Source organism: Mesoplodon bidens (genome assembly GCF_964165515.1).
Source record: "Mesoplodon bidens genome assembly, chromosome: 3".
Taxonomy (NCBI): Eukaryota; Metazoa; Chordata; class Mammalia; order Artiodactyla; family Ziphiidae; genus Mesoplodon; species Mesoplodon bidens.
Genome location: NC_138178.1, coordinates 91,000,204 through 91,016,107, shown reverse-complemented (window position 1 = coordinate 91,016,107; position 15,904 = coordinate 91,000,204). Strand labels below are relative to the sequence as shown.

General features: G+C 44.5%; 1 protein-coding gene and 1 long non-coding RNA gene across 3 annotated transcripts in view; one reads left to right on the top strand and one right to left on the bottom strand.

The window, feature by feature from the left end:
- LOC308613540 overlaps positions 1-15,904 on the bottom strand; it is a 22,663-nt gene extending 6,759 nt beyond the window's left edge. The window contains exon 1 of the long non-coding RNA XR_014015263.1: positions 14,016-15,904. This is a non-coding gene — a long non-coding RNA (uncharacterized lncRNA). The remainder of the gene's footprint in view (positions 1-14,015) is intronic.
- Positions 8,033-14,369, top strand: LOC308613538 (beta-2-microglobulin). Of its 2 annotated transcripts, XM_081227191.1 has the most exons (4): positions 8,033-8,179; positions 11,349-11,624; positions 12,203-12,230; positions 13,864-14,369. In XM_081227191.1, the coding sequence occupies exons 1-3, from the start codon at positions 8,113-8,115 to the stop codon at positions 12,214-12,216; spliced, it is 357 nt and encodes a 118-aa protein (XP_081083317.1). In that variant the 5' UTR covers positions 8,033-8,112; the 3' UTR covers positions 12,217-12,230; positions 13,864-14,369. The 2 variants fall into 2 exon arrangements, with proteins under 2 accessions (XP_081083317.1, XP_081083316.1); XM_081227190.1 differs by lacking the exons at positions 12,203-12,230; positions 13,864-14,369 and having other exon boundaries at positions 11,349-11,671.

Here is a 15,904-nt window from a genome sequence, read left to right as displayed (position 1 = left end):
AAAAATGGGGTTTGTTTCTTTTTTTCTTGCTGCTGTTATAAATACCACAAACCTGATGGATTAAAACAACACAATTTATCATCCTACAGTTCTGTAAGTCAGAAGTCCAACACAAGTCTCCTGGGCTTAAAGTTAAGGCAGGGCTGCTTTCCTTTCTGCAGACTATGGGAGATTCCACGTCCTTACCTTTCCCACCTTCTAGAAGTTGCCTACATTCCTTGACTCATGGTCCCTTCTTCATCTGCAAAACCAGCATGCTGCATCTCTCTGATCGTACTTCTGTAGTCACATCTTCCTCTGACCACAGTCAGGAAAGTTCCCAGCTTTTTTTTTTTTTTTTTTTTTTTTTTTGCCACTCAGCGGGGCACGCAGGATCCTAGTTCCCCAACCATGGATCAAACTGGTGCTCCCTGCAGTGGAAGCTCAGAGTCCTAACCACTGGACCACCAGGGAAGTCCCAAAGTTCTCTGCTGTTAAGTCCCATGTGGTTACACTGGGTTGACCCCAATCATCTCTGATAATCTCCCCATCTCAAGGCCCCTAACCTTAATCACACCTGCAAAGCCCTTTATGCCATATAAGGTACAATATTCACAGGTTCCAGGAATTAGGCTATGAACATCTTTTTTGTGGGGAGGGGGGGAGGCATTACTCTCCCTACCACAAGGTATGGTAAGGAGAAAAGTATAATATTGTTGACGATAAGTAGGCAGCTCTGTACATAACGACATGGGTAGTATCGATGATATATTATGAAATGGAAATAAGCAAGTTCAGTAAGTATTTATAGAATGATCCAAATTTTGTGGAATCTCCCTTGTCCCCAATAAATGCTGAATGAATTCTCTCTGAGCCGCACCCCACCATTCATAGCCTGGCTTCTTCGGGGAGATGGTAGAGCCCACCTCACCGACTCAACTCTCAAGGCACTGGTTTCTTCACAGTCCTCTTTTAGAAGAAGAGTTTGAAAGGTCCAAGACACCAGAGAGTAGAGAGGAAAGGATCTGATGCAGGCTCAACATAGCAGGGGACAGCCAGAAAGGACCACACACTGTAACTGGCCAGAGGCAAGTGTCAGCCAAGCAATGTGGAAAGTGAGAAGGCGAGGCTTACAGGAATTTGCCAAAAGGGAAAAAGGGCATTTGAAGGAGAGTCTTCATTTTTAATAGTGCTGAATAGAATCCAAGGCAGGATAGAAAATCCAAGTAGGAATTCTGCAGTTTTAAGTAGGTTCTGAAATGCAAACCCAAGGACCTATGAGAGGAAAACACCCATGAAAGGAGGCTGTGCCAGTAACTTAGTCACTGGGCGTAGCATTCCCCAGGGACCGTGCCCAATCCGTGGCTCCTGAGATTGTCCTGTTGTCCCCACAGTGTCACGGGGTCTTGGCTTCAGCATTTCCCTAACCCTCTCTCCATCCAAGCTGAGGACGGATGCTACCTCTAACTCCCTTTATGCTTTTAGTGGGCACTGAGTTCTTAACACATAATAATAGCAGTCTCTGTAGTTATAATTTTAAAATTCCTCACCTTCTAAACTATATACAATATATAAAGCTTAACAACGTTTCCTGAGGAGAGGACAGTGAGATGGGAAGAGACACAGGAAGGCAACTTTCACTTTCACTCAGTAGACCCCTGACTGTTTGTATTTTTGCAACAGACATACATTCATTATCAGAATTGTAATTAAAAATAAAAAGTGCTTGGGCTTCCCTGGTGGCGCAGTGGTTGAGAGTCTGCCTGCCGTTGCAGGGGACACAGGTTCGTGCCCCCGTCTGGGAAGATCCCACATGCCGCGAAGCGGCTGGGCCTGTGAGCCATGGCCGCTGAGCCTGCGCATCCGGAGCCTGTGCTCCGCAACGGGTGAGGCCACAACAGTGAGAGGCCCGCGTACCGCAAAAAAAAAAAAAAAAAAAAAGTGCTTGAAACACTGTAGTTACTACTGTTTATAGTTCTGTGCTGCTTGATTTATTTTATACCAAGTCTGTGTGGTTTTCCCAATAAAATCACCCTGGCAATTGAAAGAGCGTGGTGGTTACACACAAGCCTGTGAGGCAGAGATACCCCTCACCAACGAGATACTTCACCTGTCTCAACTTTAAGCTTCCCACATACTCTCCCTCAATTAGTGTGAAGAGTACTTGCCTTCCCGGGATCTTGTGAGGTTTTTTCCCTCCTTTGTATGGCGTCTGACTTCGTAACTATCAGGAAACAAAACAGCTCCCCTCTGTGTCCCATTTCCTTTGGGTCTGTTGCCTGATTTGTAACAGCACAAATCTGAGAATTCAGGCGGCATGAACACCTTAGGTGGCTGCTAATAAATTAATTATTGGGCTGATTTGAACTCTAGATTGGATTCTCCTGGTTGGCAGTCTGGCATCTTCTGATTTATCCTTACAGTATATCCATTTGCCACAAAGCCTGCACTCAACTGACATTGGCTGTATTCAATGGGATTTAACACAGAAGACTGAGGATTGCCAGCCCCAAAACAGATCTAACCAGGATTGACTTTTTTGTTAATGCTATTTTTCTAATTGAAGTATAGTTGACTTACAACGCTGTGTCAATCTCAGCTGCACAGCAAAGTGACTCAGTTACACACATAAAGACATACTTTCAGGATGGACTTCTGAGCAGGCAACTGCCTTCAGACTCATTAAATTAAACCATTTAATGATAGTTCTCTCTGGGTTGGAGGGTCACTGTGGTTTTAATTTTCCTCTCTATAGTTTTTCTTATTTTTTATTTATTTTTATTTATTTTTAATTAATTTATTTATTTTGGTCACGCTGTGCAGCTTGTGGGATCTTAGTTCCCCAACCAGGGATCAAACCCCAGGGCCCCTGCAGTGGAAGCTTGGAGTCCTAACCACTGGACCATCAGGGAATTCCCTATAGTTTTTTGATTGTTCCAATTTTCTACCACATGCATATATTATTTTTGTGGGCAGACAAAAACAAATGTGAGTTAAATAAAAACTACCATACATTGTGTTACTTGTTCCTGCTTCTCTGCACCTTCTCATATGCTTTTAATCATTGCCCTGATCCAAGCCACCCAATGAACGGTTTCCCGTGAACCCTTTCTCAGAAGTGGTTGTCAAGTGGACATTATGAGGCCTTTCGAATCCCATGGACCAGCATTTGAATCATAGCTCAGAGCTAACGTGGACAAGCATCTTAATTCTCTGAAACTGTCTCTTTATCTGTAAAAGAAAGTAAGACCTACCTTCTGGATTGTTGTGTAGTTTGGGTCAGCAGCTTCACAAACTTTAATGTGTATACAAATCACCTGGGATGTTGTTAAAATGCAGGCTATGATTTAGTAGGTCTAGGATGGGTCTGAGTGTCTCCATTTCTAAGAGCTTCTAGGTGTTGCTGATGTTGTGATGCCTGTACCACACTTTGATTAGTGACATAACATTTAAAAGAACTCAGGCACAAATGTCCTACATGTGCTTGTTCCTCTCCTTCCAGGGGGCCTGGATTTTCTGGCTGTTTGATGAATTCACCTCAGAAAAGTGCTGACTGAGATTCACTGAGGTGCAACCCAACTCATTTGAGATTTAACCTATTCCTATTTTCTCCCCACTTCAATATCCTTCTTTTTCTTTCTGTTAAAGGACTTCATTCTTCCTTGGCCTAACAAAGATACAGGTACCTGTGCTTTTAGGTTTTGTTTGTTTGTTTGTTTGTTTTTGTTTTTGGCTGCACCACGCGGCATGTGGAACTTCCCTGCCCAGGGATTGAACCCATGCCCCCTGCACTGGAAGCGCAGAGTCTTATTAGGTTATTTTCTTTTTAAAGGAGCTTTACTGGGCTTCCCTGGTGGCGCGGTGGTTGAGAGTCCACCTGCTGATGCAGGGGACATGGGTTCATGCCCCGGTTGGGGAAGATCCCACATGCCGCGGAGCGGCTGGGCCCGTGAGCCATGGCCGCTGAGCCTGAGCGTCCGGAGCCTGTGCGCCACAACGGGAGAGGCCATAACAGTGAGAGGCCCGCGTACCCCCCCTCCCAAAAAAAAAATAATAAAAGGAGCTTTACTGATGTATAATTGACGTATGATAAATTACACTTAAAGTATACACTTTAATAAGTTCTACTACATGTATACACTTGAGAAACCATCATCATACTCAAGATAATGGATAAAGTGTCCTTAGGCTCCTGATGCTCCCTCCACCCTCTGGAAATCAACCATCTTTTACATAGATTAGCCTGCTTTTTCTAGAGTTTTAAATAAAAAGTATCATACAGCACGTACTCTTTTTTTGTCTTGCTTTTTTCCTTCAGCCTCATTATTTCATCCATTATTCTGTTTACCAATAGTTCATGCCTTGTCTATCCAATGATTTTTTTCTTATTTATTAATTTATTTTTGGTTGTGTTGGGTCTTTGTTTCTGTGCGAGGGCTTTCTCTAGTTGCGGTGCGCGGGGGCCACTCTTCATTGCAGTGTGGGGGCCTCTCACTGTCGCAGCCTCTCTTGTTGCAGAGCACAGGCTCCAGACGCGCAGGCTCAGTAGTTGTGGCTCACGGGCCTAGTTGCTCCGCGGCATGTGGGATCTTTCCAGACCAGGGCTCGAACCCATGTCCCCTGCATTGGCAGGCAGATCCTCAACCACTGCGCCACCAGGGAAGCCTCCATGCCTTGTTTATTGCTGATAGTATTCCATCGTATGGATAGCTGTCACAGTTTGTTCATCCATTCGCCTGTTGATGGAAGTTTGGATTGTTTCCAATTTCTGGCTGTTACCAATAAAGCTGCTTTGAACAGTTTTGTACAAGTCCTCATCATGAAAATACACTTTCATTTTCTCTTGGGTAAATACCTAGAGTGGAGTGGTTGGGTCATATGGACAGCATATGTTTAACTTTTTTAAAAACTGTGAAACTGTTATCCAAAGTAGTTGTACCATTTCCCATTCCCAACAAGAGTGTATGAAGTCCCAGTTCTTCCACATTCAGAAAATATTTACTATTATGAATAACATTTATTGTAAAAAATTTTTTTAGAAAAGTCATTAGGCCAAAAAAAAAAAATTCTGTCATTCATCCCACTAATGGGAGATAACACTGTTAAAAGGCCATGTTTGTACATTTCCAGAAGTTTGCCCTCGTAGGCAAAGTGATCTCCTTTAAAAAAAAAAAAAACTGAAAAAATATAATTTTCTCTGTCTTTACTGTTTTTTTTTTTTTTTTTTTTTTTGCGGTATGCGGGCCTCTCACTGTTGTGGCCTCTCCCGTTGCGGAGCACAGGCTCCGGATGCGCAGGCCCAGCGGCCATGGCTCACGGGCCCAGCCGCTCCGCGGCATATGGGATCCTCCCAGACCGGGGCACGAACCCGTATCCCCTGCATCGGCAGGCGGACTCTCAACCACTGCGCCACCAGGGAGGCCCCTTCACTGTTTTTTAAAAAAAGTGTTTTTAAAACTTGTTTTCCAAGTGAATAGATCAGATTCTATCTTTTAAGAATTTTAAGTACTCCAGTATTTGTCTGTGATGTGGTAAACAAGGAATATAGAGGTGACCACTAGCCCTGTCTCTTCCTATACTCCCAAGGCACTAGAAAACAATTCAACACTAACATTCCAGGCGTTAAGACCCTTAAATGAGTTAACAACAAACAAACAAACAAAAGGGAGGGGCAGGAGTGTCCTTACTCATAACTTTATGCCTAACCATTATTCTTTCATTTCAAGAGAGTTATAGAGAGCTGGTAGAAAAAATAGGTAACTAGCATCAATAATCATATACACTTCTTAATCATTACTGAACACTCCCTCTGTGCTCCCTGGGGCTCTCTCTGTGCCATTATCTCCTTTCATTAGGTCTGCAGAGAATATCCTTTTTCTAGTTTAGACACAACCACCACAGCAGGGATAGTTGAAACGTCTAAAAACATGTAAAAGAAATCCAGATGACATTTGTTGTGCTCTTTGGGGAAGCACCACCCAACTCCCTTCAAGTGCAAACTAGGGTGATTTCCAAGATCTCTGCCCCTCCCCGTCCCATGGTTCACTCCCTCTTCTGAGTGTTCCACTCAGAAAAGATCCCTGGACTCAGCCACCAGGTGATGTCAGCATCTTTTTATGGTATCTCTGGAGTGGAGGTTTCCTTAAGGAGTCTAACACTGACACGCTCTTAGAGTCAGTAGGCCTAACTTCTTTGGCTGGGCCCACAGCAGATGCAACCCAATTTCTCACTAAAATTGCCCAGTCCTCTATCTTCCCAGTGTCTGAAGCACGAATGACAAATGAATCAGGCCCAGCTGAAACCTAACACTTAGCCTTTGTTTTCCTATCCATAAAAATGTAACGGGGTAATTCCTACATCCTAATGTTTACTCACGTATTCCCTCGCATGTTCGTTCGTTCCTTCATTCGTAGGTTCATCCATCCATCCTTCCATCCATCCATCCATTCACTCATTCAGTCAGTTTACCAAGTATTTACTCCATGCCAAGCACCATTCTAGTGTGGTAATTCGAAGGGAATGATGTTCTTCAAAAGTCTAACGCTCTAAGCAGTTACTGCTTTTACCTTTTACTATCAGGGGTCATTTCCCCACAAATCAACAAAACAAAGAAAATTACCTAAACTACAGAGGCAAGATACAGGCCAGACTTTCTCCGCACAGGGTTTTCCCTGAAGGGACTCAGGAAGCAAGAAGGTCCTCCTTCACTCTGGACAGCCCAGCTTGCTCCCGAGAATCTCATCCCAGAAGGCTGTGAAAAACGCACGGATTACAGGCAAAGGGCTCACGACTCGCCAAATGCTCTGGTCAGGCTCTACTGTCTGCCATTAATACTCTGCGTGATTAAGTTACTTCAGCTCTTCGAGCCTCCCTTTCCTCATCTGTGACAACTGATGATAAAGGCATCCTGTTAACATCGTACACGCATTTCACAATTACATGACATACAGCACATAGCGCAAGTCAGTGAGCCGCCAACGGGTAGCTCTATGATTATTATTAAGAGCGACAGGTAGCGGGAACAAGAGAATGAACGACGTGAAGCGGTATGTAAACACCTCAGGACATTCCACAAGAGTCGCGTGCAACTTCCTCGCCGTGGTTTGGTCGTCGCATATTTGGGGAAAGTGCAGAGCGGCAGCTGAACCTGGCGGGCGCCTGGAGGAAGCTCGAGGCCCTCGGGCTCCCAGCGGACTGATACACCCTGGCGGCGACTCCTTTGGCTCCTTGCCTGGTTCTTTCCAAGATGAACTGAGTCTCTACTTTCAGTTTTGAGTAAGCGAAGGTTTATCATTCAGAAAGGTTGTAAACTAGGGATAAGAGTAATCAGCATGCTTACACAAGCTGTCTGTCAGGGACACCATGGATACTGACTGAGTATGTTCTAAATACCCTGCAATATACCAGACCCTCAGATTTTTCTCTCTCACAGAAGGCTCTGTGAAGCGGGTTTTTGTGTGTGTGTGTGTGTTTGTTTGCTTGTTGTTGTTCATGAGAAAAAGGAAGTTAGTTTAAAATTTATTTAGAAAAGAAGCATAATGTGTGTATTATCACTCTGAGCTGTCCTCATGAGGCCTCGAGGTTTCTGGACGACTTTTCTCGCCCAAAGAATCCAGAAGCCCTACAGCGTATTTCCGGGCTCTAATTGTGAACCCAAGTTCTGATTCTGCCCACTACCATTCAATCTCTGTCCTTACTCTTATTAATTTTTCTGGGCTTCAGTTTTCCCGATCGAAAACCAGGTTCTAGGCTCCTAACTCGCTGGGGTATGCTTGGGGAGCAAGTGCCTTAGCGTTTCTGGTGCTGTTCCGAAAAGCGAAGCTTCCTCCACACTGAAGTTCTCAGGGGGGCGGCCCGCGCCCCAAGCTTGGGCGCGCACCCCTGATAAGAGGGCGCCGATGTACAGACAGCGAATCCACCCGGTTCAACCCTGCCTTCCTAAGCATCACGAGACTTGTCAGAAAATGAAACTGACAAACGGCAAGTCCCTCTTTCTAACCTGCCCGGGCCTCGCTCGCTAGGAGACCGGTGACGGCCCGGCGGGCAGGGTTCTGATTGGTGGCCTGGCGTGGACTATAAGTGCGGGCGCGGGACCGGGCCGTCACTTCGCCACCCGGGCTGCTCCTGTAAGCGATGGCTCCCTTCGTGACCTTGGTCCTGCTTGGGCTGCTCTCGCTGTCTGGCCTGAACGCCGTCCCGCGTGAGTGTCCCCTCCTCCTTTTCCCTCTTCCACCAGCCCGTCCCTGTCCCGCTCGCAGCCACTGGGCACTAACTCCGTACGCCCCGGTCCCTCTCCCAAGTTTTCCTTGCCGGCTCGGTGGAGTAGTACGCGGCTTTCTCTCGGGCTGTGGAGGCGGTGGGGGGGTGGGGAGTGGGGAGGGGGTGCGAGCCCAGGACGCCGGCTTCAAATCTCCGGTATGGGGGGAGGGGACCTCTGGCACGCCGGCACCGGGTGGGTTGGGACAGAGCGACCGAGGTGGGGGAGGGGTTCTCTTCCGCGGGTTCGCGGGGCCTTTGGCTCCCCCCGCGCAGCGGGAACAGAGGGCGGGCTGGCGGGTCCCAAAGGGCTGGGTTGGGGGCAGCGAATGGGTGGAGACCACGCGTGGGCTTTGGGGGAGTCGCCGCCAGGGTGTATCCGTCCTCTGGGAGCCCGAGGGCCTCGAGCTTCCTCCAGGCGCCCGCCCGGTTCAGCTGCCGCTCTGCACTTTCCCCAAATACGCGACGACCAAACCACGGCGAGGAAGTTGCACGCGACTCTTGTGGAATGTCCTGAGGTGTTTACATACCGCTTCACGTCGTTCATTCTCTTGTTCCCGCTACCTGTCGCTCTTAATAATAATCATAGAGCTACCCGTTGGCGGCTCACTGACTTGCGCTATGTGCTGTATGTCATTTAATTGTGAAATGCGTGTACGATGTTAACAGGATGCCTTTATCATCAGCTTGTCACAGATGACGAAAGGGAGGCTCGAAGAGCTGAAGTAACTTAATCACGCAGGGTATTAATGGCAGACAGTAGAGCCTGACCAGAGTATTTGGCGAGTCGTGAGCCCTTTGCCTGTAATCCGTGCGTTTTTCACAGCCTTCTGGGGTGAGATTCTCGGGAGGGGGGAGCAAGCTGGGCGGACATGGGCCCCTGTTGCCTTTCTTCACAGAGGGTTCCTCCTTTGGCTCCTTGCCTGGTTCTTTCCAAGATGAACTGAGTCTCTACTTTCAGTTTTGAGTAAGCGAAGGTTTATCATTCAGAAAGGTTGTAAAACTAGGGATAAGAGTAATCAACATGCTTACCGAAGCTGTCTGTCAGGAACACCATGGATACTGACTACGTCCTAAATACCCTGCAATATACCAGACCCTCAGATTTTTCTCTTACAAAAGGCTCTGTGAAGCGGGTTTTGTGTGTGTGTGTGTTTGTTTGTTGTTGTTCATGAGAAAAAGGAAGTTAGTTTAAAATTTATTTAGAAAAGAAGCATAATGTGTGTATTATCACTATTATTGATATTTGTGGTGGCATATAGCTGTAGAAAAATAGCAAGCCGACATTAAAAACTCTCTGCATTTGAAAATTTCCTAAGTAATACATGCCTGCAAGATATACAAGGCCATTTCTGGAACGTATACAAGAAACATGTAATTGTGATTCCCTCTGGGGGATCTGTTTTCTGCTCTTTCCCCTATGTGGGTTTTACTTCACTCTGGGTGTAGATAATTTTTCAATTAAACTACAGAAACTCAAATAACTCTCCCCAAAAACCTGAGCCAGTAAGTGGTTGAGGACAGATTCAAACCCAGGCCTTCTGATACCTCCTCCTCTTAGAAGCCACTATTGTGATATTCTTCAAAAAAAAAAAAAAAACCCACAAACTGCCTAGCTCCCTCAAAGAGAGAATTCCAGGTGGGATGAACCTGTGCTCTCACTACTCTAGCACCTACATGTTCTAATTATTAGAAGCTCAAATGCAAAGAGGTTTCTGAATTATTTTCACTTTGAACTATGAAAAAATATCAGGGCTTCATGGTATGTCCAGTCTAGCTCTTGGTGGGCCTAGGGACCTTTTCTTTGATGATGGGACATTTCTAGACCGATACATCTGGTCAGAGTGATGTGGTACTCCACCTTCTCTCTACCACCGGACATGGAGGATGAGCTGAACTTTATAATCTTGTACCCTGAACTTTATAATCTTGTACCCTTTATAATCTTGTACCCTTTATAATCTTGTACCCTTGTATTTAAGTGGTTATATACATATATTTATATCAGTCTATATATTCAGTAGCAGTAACACTTCACTTTGGAAGAAAAATATAGAAATAGAGTTTATAATATTTTTTTTACACATCCCCATGGAGGGTCTAGACATGCATCCCATTTTGGAAGCCACTATTCTGTAGCATTATGCAATATTCCCAACCTGGCAGATTATGGCAATCACTTGAGCATGCTAATTAAAAATAGAAATTCCACTGTCACATGCATTACTCCACCTGGTCCTAATGGAGAGTATGTTCTCTCCCATTTGCCATAGTCCTCACCCTTCCGTGTTGTTCTTACCCAGCCCAACTACTTCATTTAAGGTATTTGCCAGCTTCTGTAGGTGTTTCAGTTTTGTTTCTTTGTTTTCTAGCTCATGAAATCAGATATACATTCAGATAGAGATTTGTCATATAAACTCTGGAAACGATGAAGAGGTTGTGTTTTGTAGAAATATACTTTGGGTTGACTCTGTTAGGAACCTGAGCAAGGAGGTAACAATAATTACACCTGCCACTTACAGAGCAATTGCTGTGTGCTAGGCACTGTACTAGGCACATATTGAGAAGTCTGATCGGTCTGGATCTAGGCAGGAGGCAAAACAAAAAGGAGTAAACATAGGGGAAAAAAACTGACTGGGTTGAAACAGTGTACAATAACGGGAATTTTTGATGTGGCTAATATGGAGGGAGTGTGAAGTGAGAAACGAAACTTGATACGTAGATTACAGCCAAATCATGTAGACTCTTGAATGATAAGGAATTCTGTGGGTGCGGAGGAGCCATGAAATGTTCTTGAGATTCTCCACAGAGAGATTATTAAAGATACAGCACAATCTCCACTGACAGAAGAAGATGTTAAGAGAAATCTGCTAGAAAAAGCCTGAAAGGCATGTGTAGGGGAATTATGTGGGAAAGATACTAAGTCATGGTTTATCCCAGAAAATGGAGGCTGCCTTTTGGAAAAATGGAAGCTCATTTGGCATGAGGGGAAATGGAATTGGGAGAAATGGGGGATCAAATATAAACATTTGGGGCCTGATCTAGCTTTAGACCAAGGTAGCCCCAAGTGAAATACTCTGCAATTTCATCTGTCTTTCCCTGCTGCTCCTCAGGTCCTCCGAAGGTTCAGGTTTACTCACGACACCCCGCAGAGAATGGAAAACCAAATTACCTGAACTGCTATGTGTCTGGGTTCCATCCACCCCAGATTGAGATTGATTTGCTGAAGAATGGGGAGAAGATGGAAGTGGAGCGATCAGACCTGTCTTTCAGCAAGGACTGGTCTTTCTACCTTCTGGTCCACGCTGAGTTCACTCCCAACGGAGTGGATCAGTATAGCTGCCGCGTGAAACACGTTACTCTCAGAGAGCCCAAGATAGTTAAGTGGGGTAAGTTTTCAAGTTCCTTCCTTAGCTGCTGACAGTTGTATCTGAACATAGCCACAGCATAAAGCTGCCTTGATATAAAAACATCTGCATACTGGGATTATCAGGGAATGTTATTAAAGCTCTGATTAGTGGCACCTGCTGAGAGATCTCTGCACAGCGTGGTCACTGAGACAGTGGTTTCCCTGTAGTGAGAGCAGGGAGCAGTAGCAGCACTTCCACAAGTGCACAGGCACTCCCAATGGTTCTTCCCTACTGGCTTCCTTGGGCCTTCCTGATAGCCTCAGGGATACTCAGGACCAAGGAGAGTCTCAGGAAGGCACCGGTCTTGTCTGTAAGCCCTGCTATGGTGGTGCCCTCCAATCCTAGACTCCTGCAGTTCTCTGGCTGGCTTGGGATCTAAGGCTAGTAGGCAAGGTGGGGACCTGCTGGGTTTTTCTTAACAAGGCACTCACGGTGAGGGACAGTGGGCTCTTCTGCCAGCTTTATTTATAACAGTTTTAGACATTTGTTAGTACATAGTATTTCAAAAGTGAAACTTAACTGTTTCTCTTTTTCTTTCTCCATTTTCTTTTCTGTAGATCGAGACCACTAACCAGCATCATGGAGGTGGGTTTCTAATCTTAAGAAAATCTTTCTTTTATAAAGTTATTTATTTATTTTTGGCTGTGTTGGGTGTTTGTTGCTGCGCGCAGGCTTTCTCTAGTTGCAGCGAGTGGGGGCTACTCTTTGTTGTGGTGGGCTGGCTTCTTATTGTGGTGGCTTCTCTTGTTGCGGAGCACGGGCCTAGGCACGCTGGCTTCAGTAGTTGTGGCATGTGGGCTCAGTAGTTGTGGCTTGTGATCTCTAGAGCGCAGGCTCAGTAGTTGTGGTGCACGGGTTTAGTTGCTGCGCGGCATGTGGGATTTTCCCGGACCAGAGCTCGAACCCGTGTCCCCTGCATTGGCAGGCGGATTCTTAACCACTGTGCCACCAGGGAAGCCCCAGAAAATCTTTTTTTAATGTCACTATCCTGGGGACTGTTATAGACAGCTCTAATATGATAACCCTCACTGTCTGGAGGACATTCATCAGGGTAGCAATTTAGCAGGCAGAGAAGAACCCCATGGGGTCACATTCCCTTCTCCTGTGGGGTGGCATGAGGAAGGCATGTGACCCTGGGTGTGGCTCTGCCAGCATCACTGACCCTCTAAAGGGAGGACAGAAGAGCTGCAGGTGTGCTGTGACAGGACAGAGGCAGCGGTTACCCACAGCACCTGCAAGGGTTTGCTCTTTCTTCTGCCGTTTCTGCCTTGGGCATCTCTGGGCCTTCAAAAGTGAACCGTCCCTTCCTTTGCATGGCAGTTGCTTTGTTATTTAGCCAGAAGGGAAGAGTGACATGGTTCTGCAGACGCACCGTTCCTAAGTGTGTGGGCACTGTGGTTGCCTCTAGAAGCTCCCAGTCCAATAGAAGAAAGAAATGGAAACAGATTGTTGTAACCTAATGTAAAGCTACCATAACAGATGTATCTTTTTTTTTTAACATCTTTATTGCAGTATAATTGCTTTACAATGTTGTGTTAGTTTCTGCTGTATAACAAAGTGAATCAGCTATACATATACATATATCCCCATACCTCCTCCCTCTTGCATCTCCCTCCCACCCTCCGTATCCCATCCCTCTAGGTGGACACAAAGCACTGAGCTGATCTCCCTGGGCTATGCGGCAGCTTCCCACTATTTTACATTTGGTAGTGTATATATGTCCATGCCACTCTCTCACTTCGTAACAGATGTATTTTGCAAGTACCTCTAGCAGCATGAAACAGGGAGCAGTTGGACTTCTCTGCATCTTCAGTTCGAGGCCAGAGGCAGATAATCCAGCTTTTCTGGGAAATTTTACTCCACAGGGTATCTTGGCACTGAAAACCTATTCAAATTTCCTGTTACACTGTAGGACAGGGAAGGTAATTTTCGAGAGCATGTGAGAGTTTGGGTGACCTGCCCAGAGTCACACAGTTACTAAATGGTAGAGCCAGGATCTGAACTATAGTACCAGCATTCTTTCCTCTAAGGTTGTGGGGGAACCAATGGGATAAACTAGTAGGATATGCTCTTTTAATGAGTCTGGAAAATTGTCTGCAGCTATTACTTTTACCAACAGTGATTTATATAGCACAGCTTAGGTAAAGTTTGGTAGTGCTATCTGTAATCCAAAGAAAATAAATGTATTTGCTAATAACTCTTTTTTTCTTTTTTTCAGGTTTGAAGATGCCTCATTTGGATTGGACTAATCCCAAATTCTGTTTTCTTGCTTTTTAATACTGATAAGCTTTTATGCTTTATGGACATAAATCAGTAGTTATATCATCTTCTTTATAATTTTTCTTTGTGCACTACGTCTCCATGTTTGACCTGTCTTGGTTGTAGCTGTAGTTGGGGTGCTGGCAGCTTAGAGGTGGGGAGGAAAGAACTCTCACGTTCAGCATCAACATCTTGGTCAAATTTAAGGTCTTTATTGTCTTTTGCACACAAAACTAGGTAGTAAGATAACTATGCATATTTAGAGTAAACCTCCAATTTGTAATGTTTCTTAGAATTTTGGAAAATTTTTGGAAAGATAATTGTCAGAATTATTGGAAATTTGTTATAGCGGATGACATTTTGTCATATGAAATCATATTTACTTAACACCTGTCAGTATGAGACATGGTTGTGCCTGTTTTTATGTTATTTTGTTTCACTAATTAAAATGCTGGTAAAACTTGATGTGTTAATACTTATATATCACTCCTCTTCTAATCCCTTTGTTCAAACATGAAAATGATCTTCAAATATCACTTGGAGAACAGTGTGAACTCCTGACGTATAGGGTTTGGCTCACAGTGGAAGGGACATCAGTAATCTGCATTTTACGAATGAGGAACAGCATCTGCAAGAAGTTAAATGACTTAGGGTGACACAGCTATCTGCTGGAAGACCTGGCTTCTGTCTTTTAACCAGAATTCTGTTCCCTGGGCTAAGAAATGAGGACTGTGCGGACTTTAAGAGGGAGCAAAAGTATCTGGAGGATTTCATATTTTAGCAAGTAACATACCTAAATGAAAAATACTAGATTAAAAAATTTCTAGGCATAATTTATACTTGATGACCAGATTTGTGCATTTAAAAAAATTTGACCATGAATTTGAGTGAGTTAGTGCTACGTACTGACGAGACGAATAAGACACAACACTGCTCTCAAATTGCCTTGGTGGAGGGGTAGACATGCACTTGAACAATTAAAATATATCCTGATAAAGAGTATAGCATAGTTATGCCCAAAGAACTAGGTGATAGGAAACTGTGTTCAGGGAACAAAAATCCTTAGGTAGATTGTATGGTAGCTCTGTTTTTATTTCTTAAGGAACTTCCATAATGTTTTCCATAGTGGCTGTACCAATTTACATTCCCACCAACAGTGCACCAACTGTGTTCCCTTCTCTCCAATATTTATCTATATTTCTGCCTAACTAACTAACTTCCAATATGAAAAAAAAAAACTTTAGGTATGTGTTAAGGAAGGCATTTGCTTGTGCTGAGACTTACTGGGTAGTGGTTCTTCCAATTGGTAAATGGGGCCTGAGGTAAGGAGGTAAAATTATAAGACGTATAGAGGTATGACAGGTGTGGATAATTCCAACCAGTGGAGCAAGGGTACCTGGGTGAAGACTTGTAGGAACTCAGCTGAGCAGATTGACGGGTGCCTTATTTAGACTGGTAGCTCTCCACCCTCGATGCACATTAGAATCACCTGTGGAACTTAATAAAAAATACCAGCTCTAAAAAATAAAGTCTATTAAAAAAAAAAACACGCCGGCTTTCCAGGCACCAATCCAGACCAACTAAATCACAATCTGTAAGTATGGAGCCCAGATATCAGTATTATTATTACTGTTTTTTTTTTCTTTTAATTAAGACCTTATGTTTTTAGAGCAGTTTTAGGTTCACAGCAGAATTGAAGGGAAGGTGCAGGTATTTCATGTCTACCCCCTGCTCCCACACATACATAGCCTCCCCCATTATCAACATCCCTCACCAGAGTAGTACATTTGTTACAACTGATGAACCTACACTGACACATCATAATCAACAAGGTCCATAATTTAAGGTTGCTCTTGGTGTTTTGTTCTGTAGGTATATACTATGTATAATGACATGTATCCATCATTATACTGCCCTAAAATTCCTATGTGCTCGGTCAATTAATTTCTCCCACCCCTGGCAATCACTGATCTTTTTACTGTCTCTATAGTTTTCCTTAT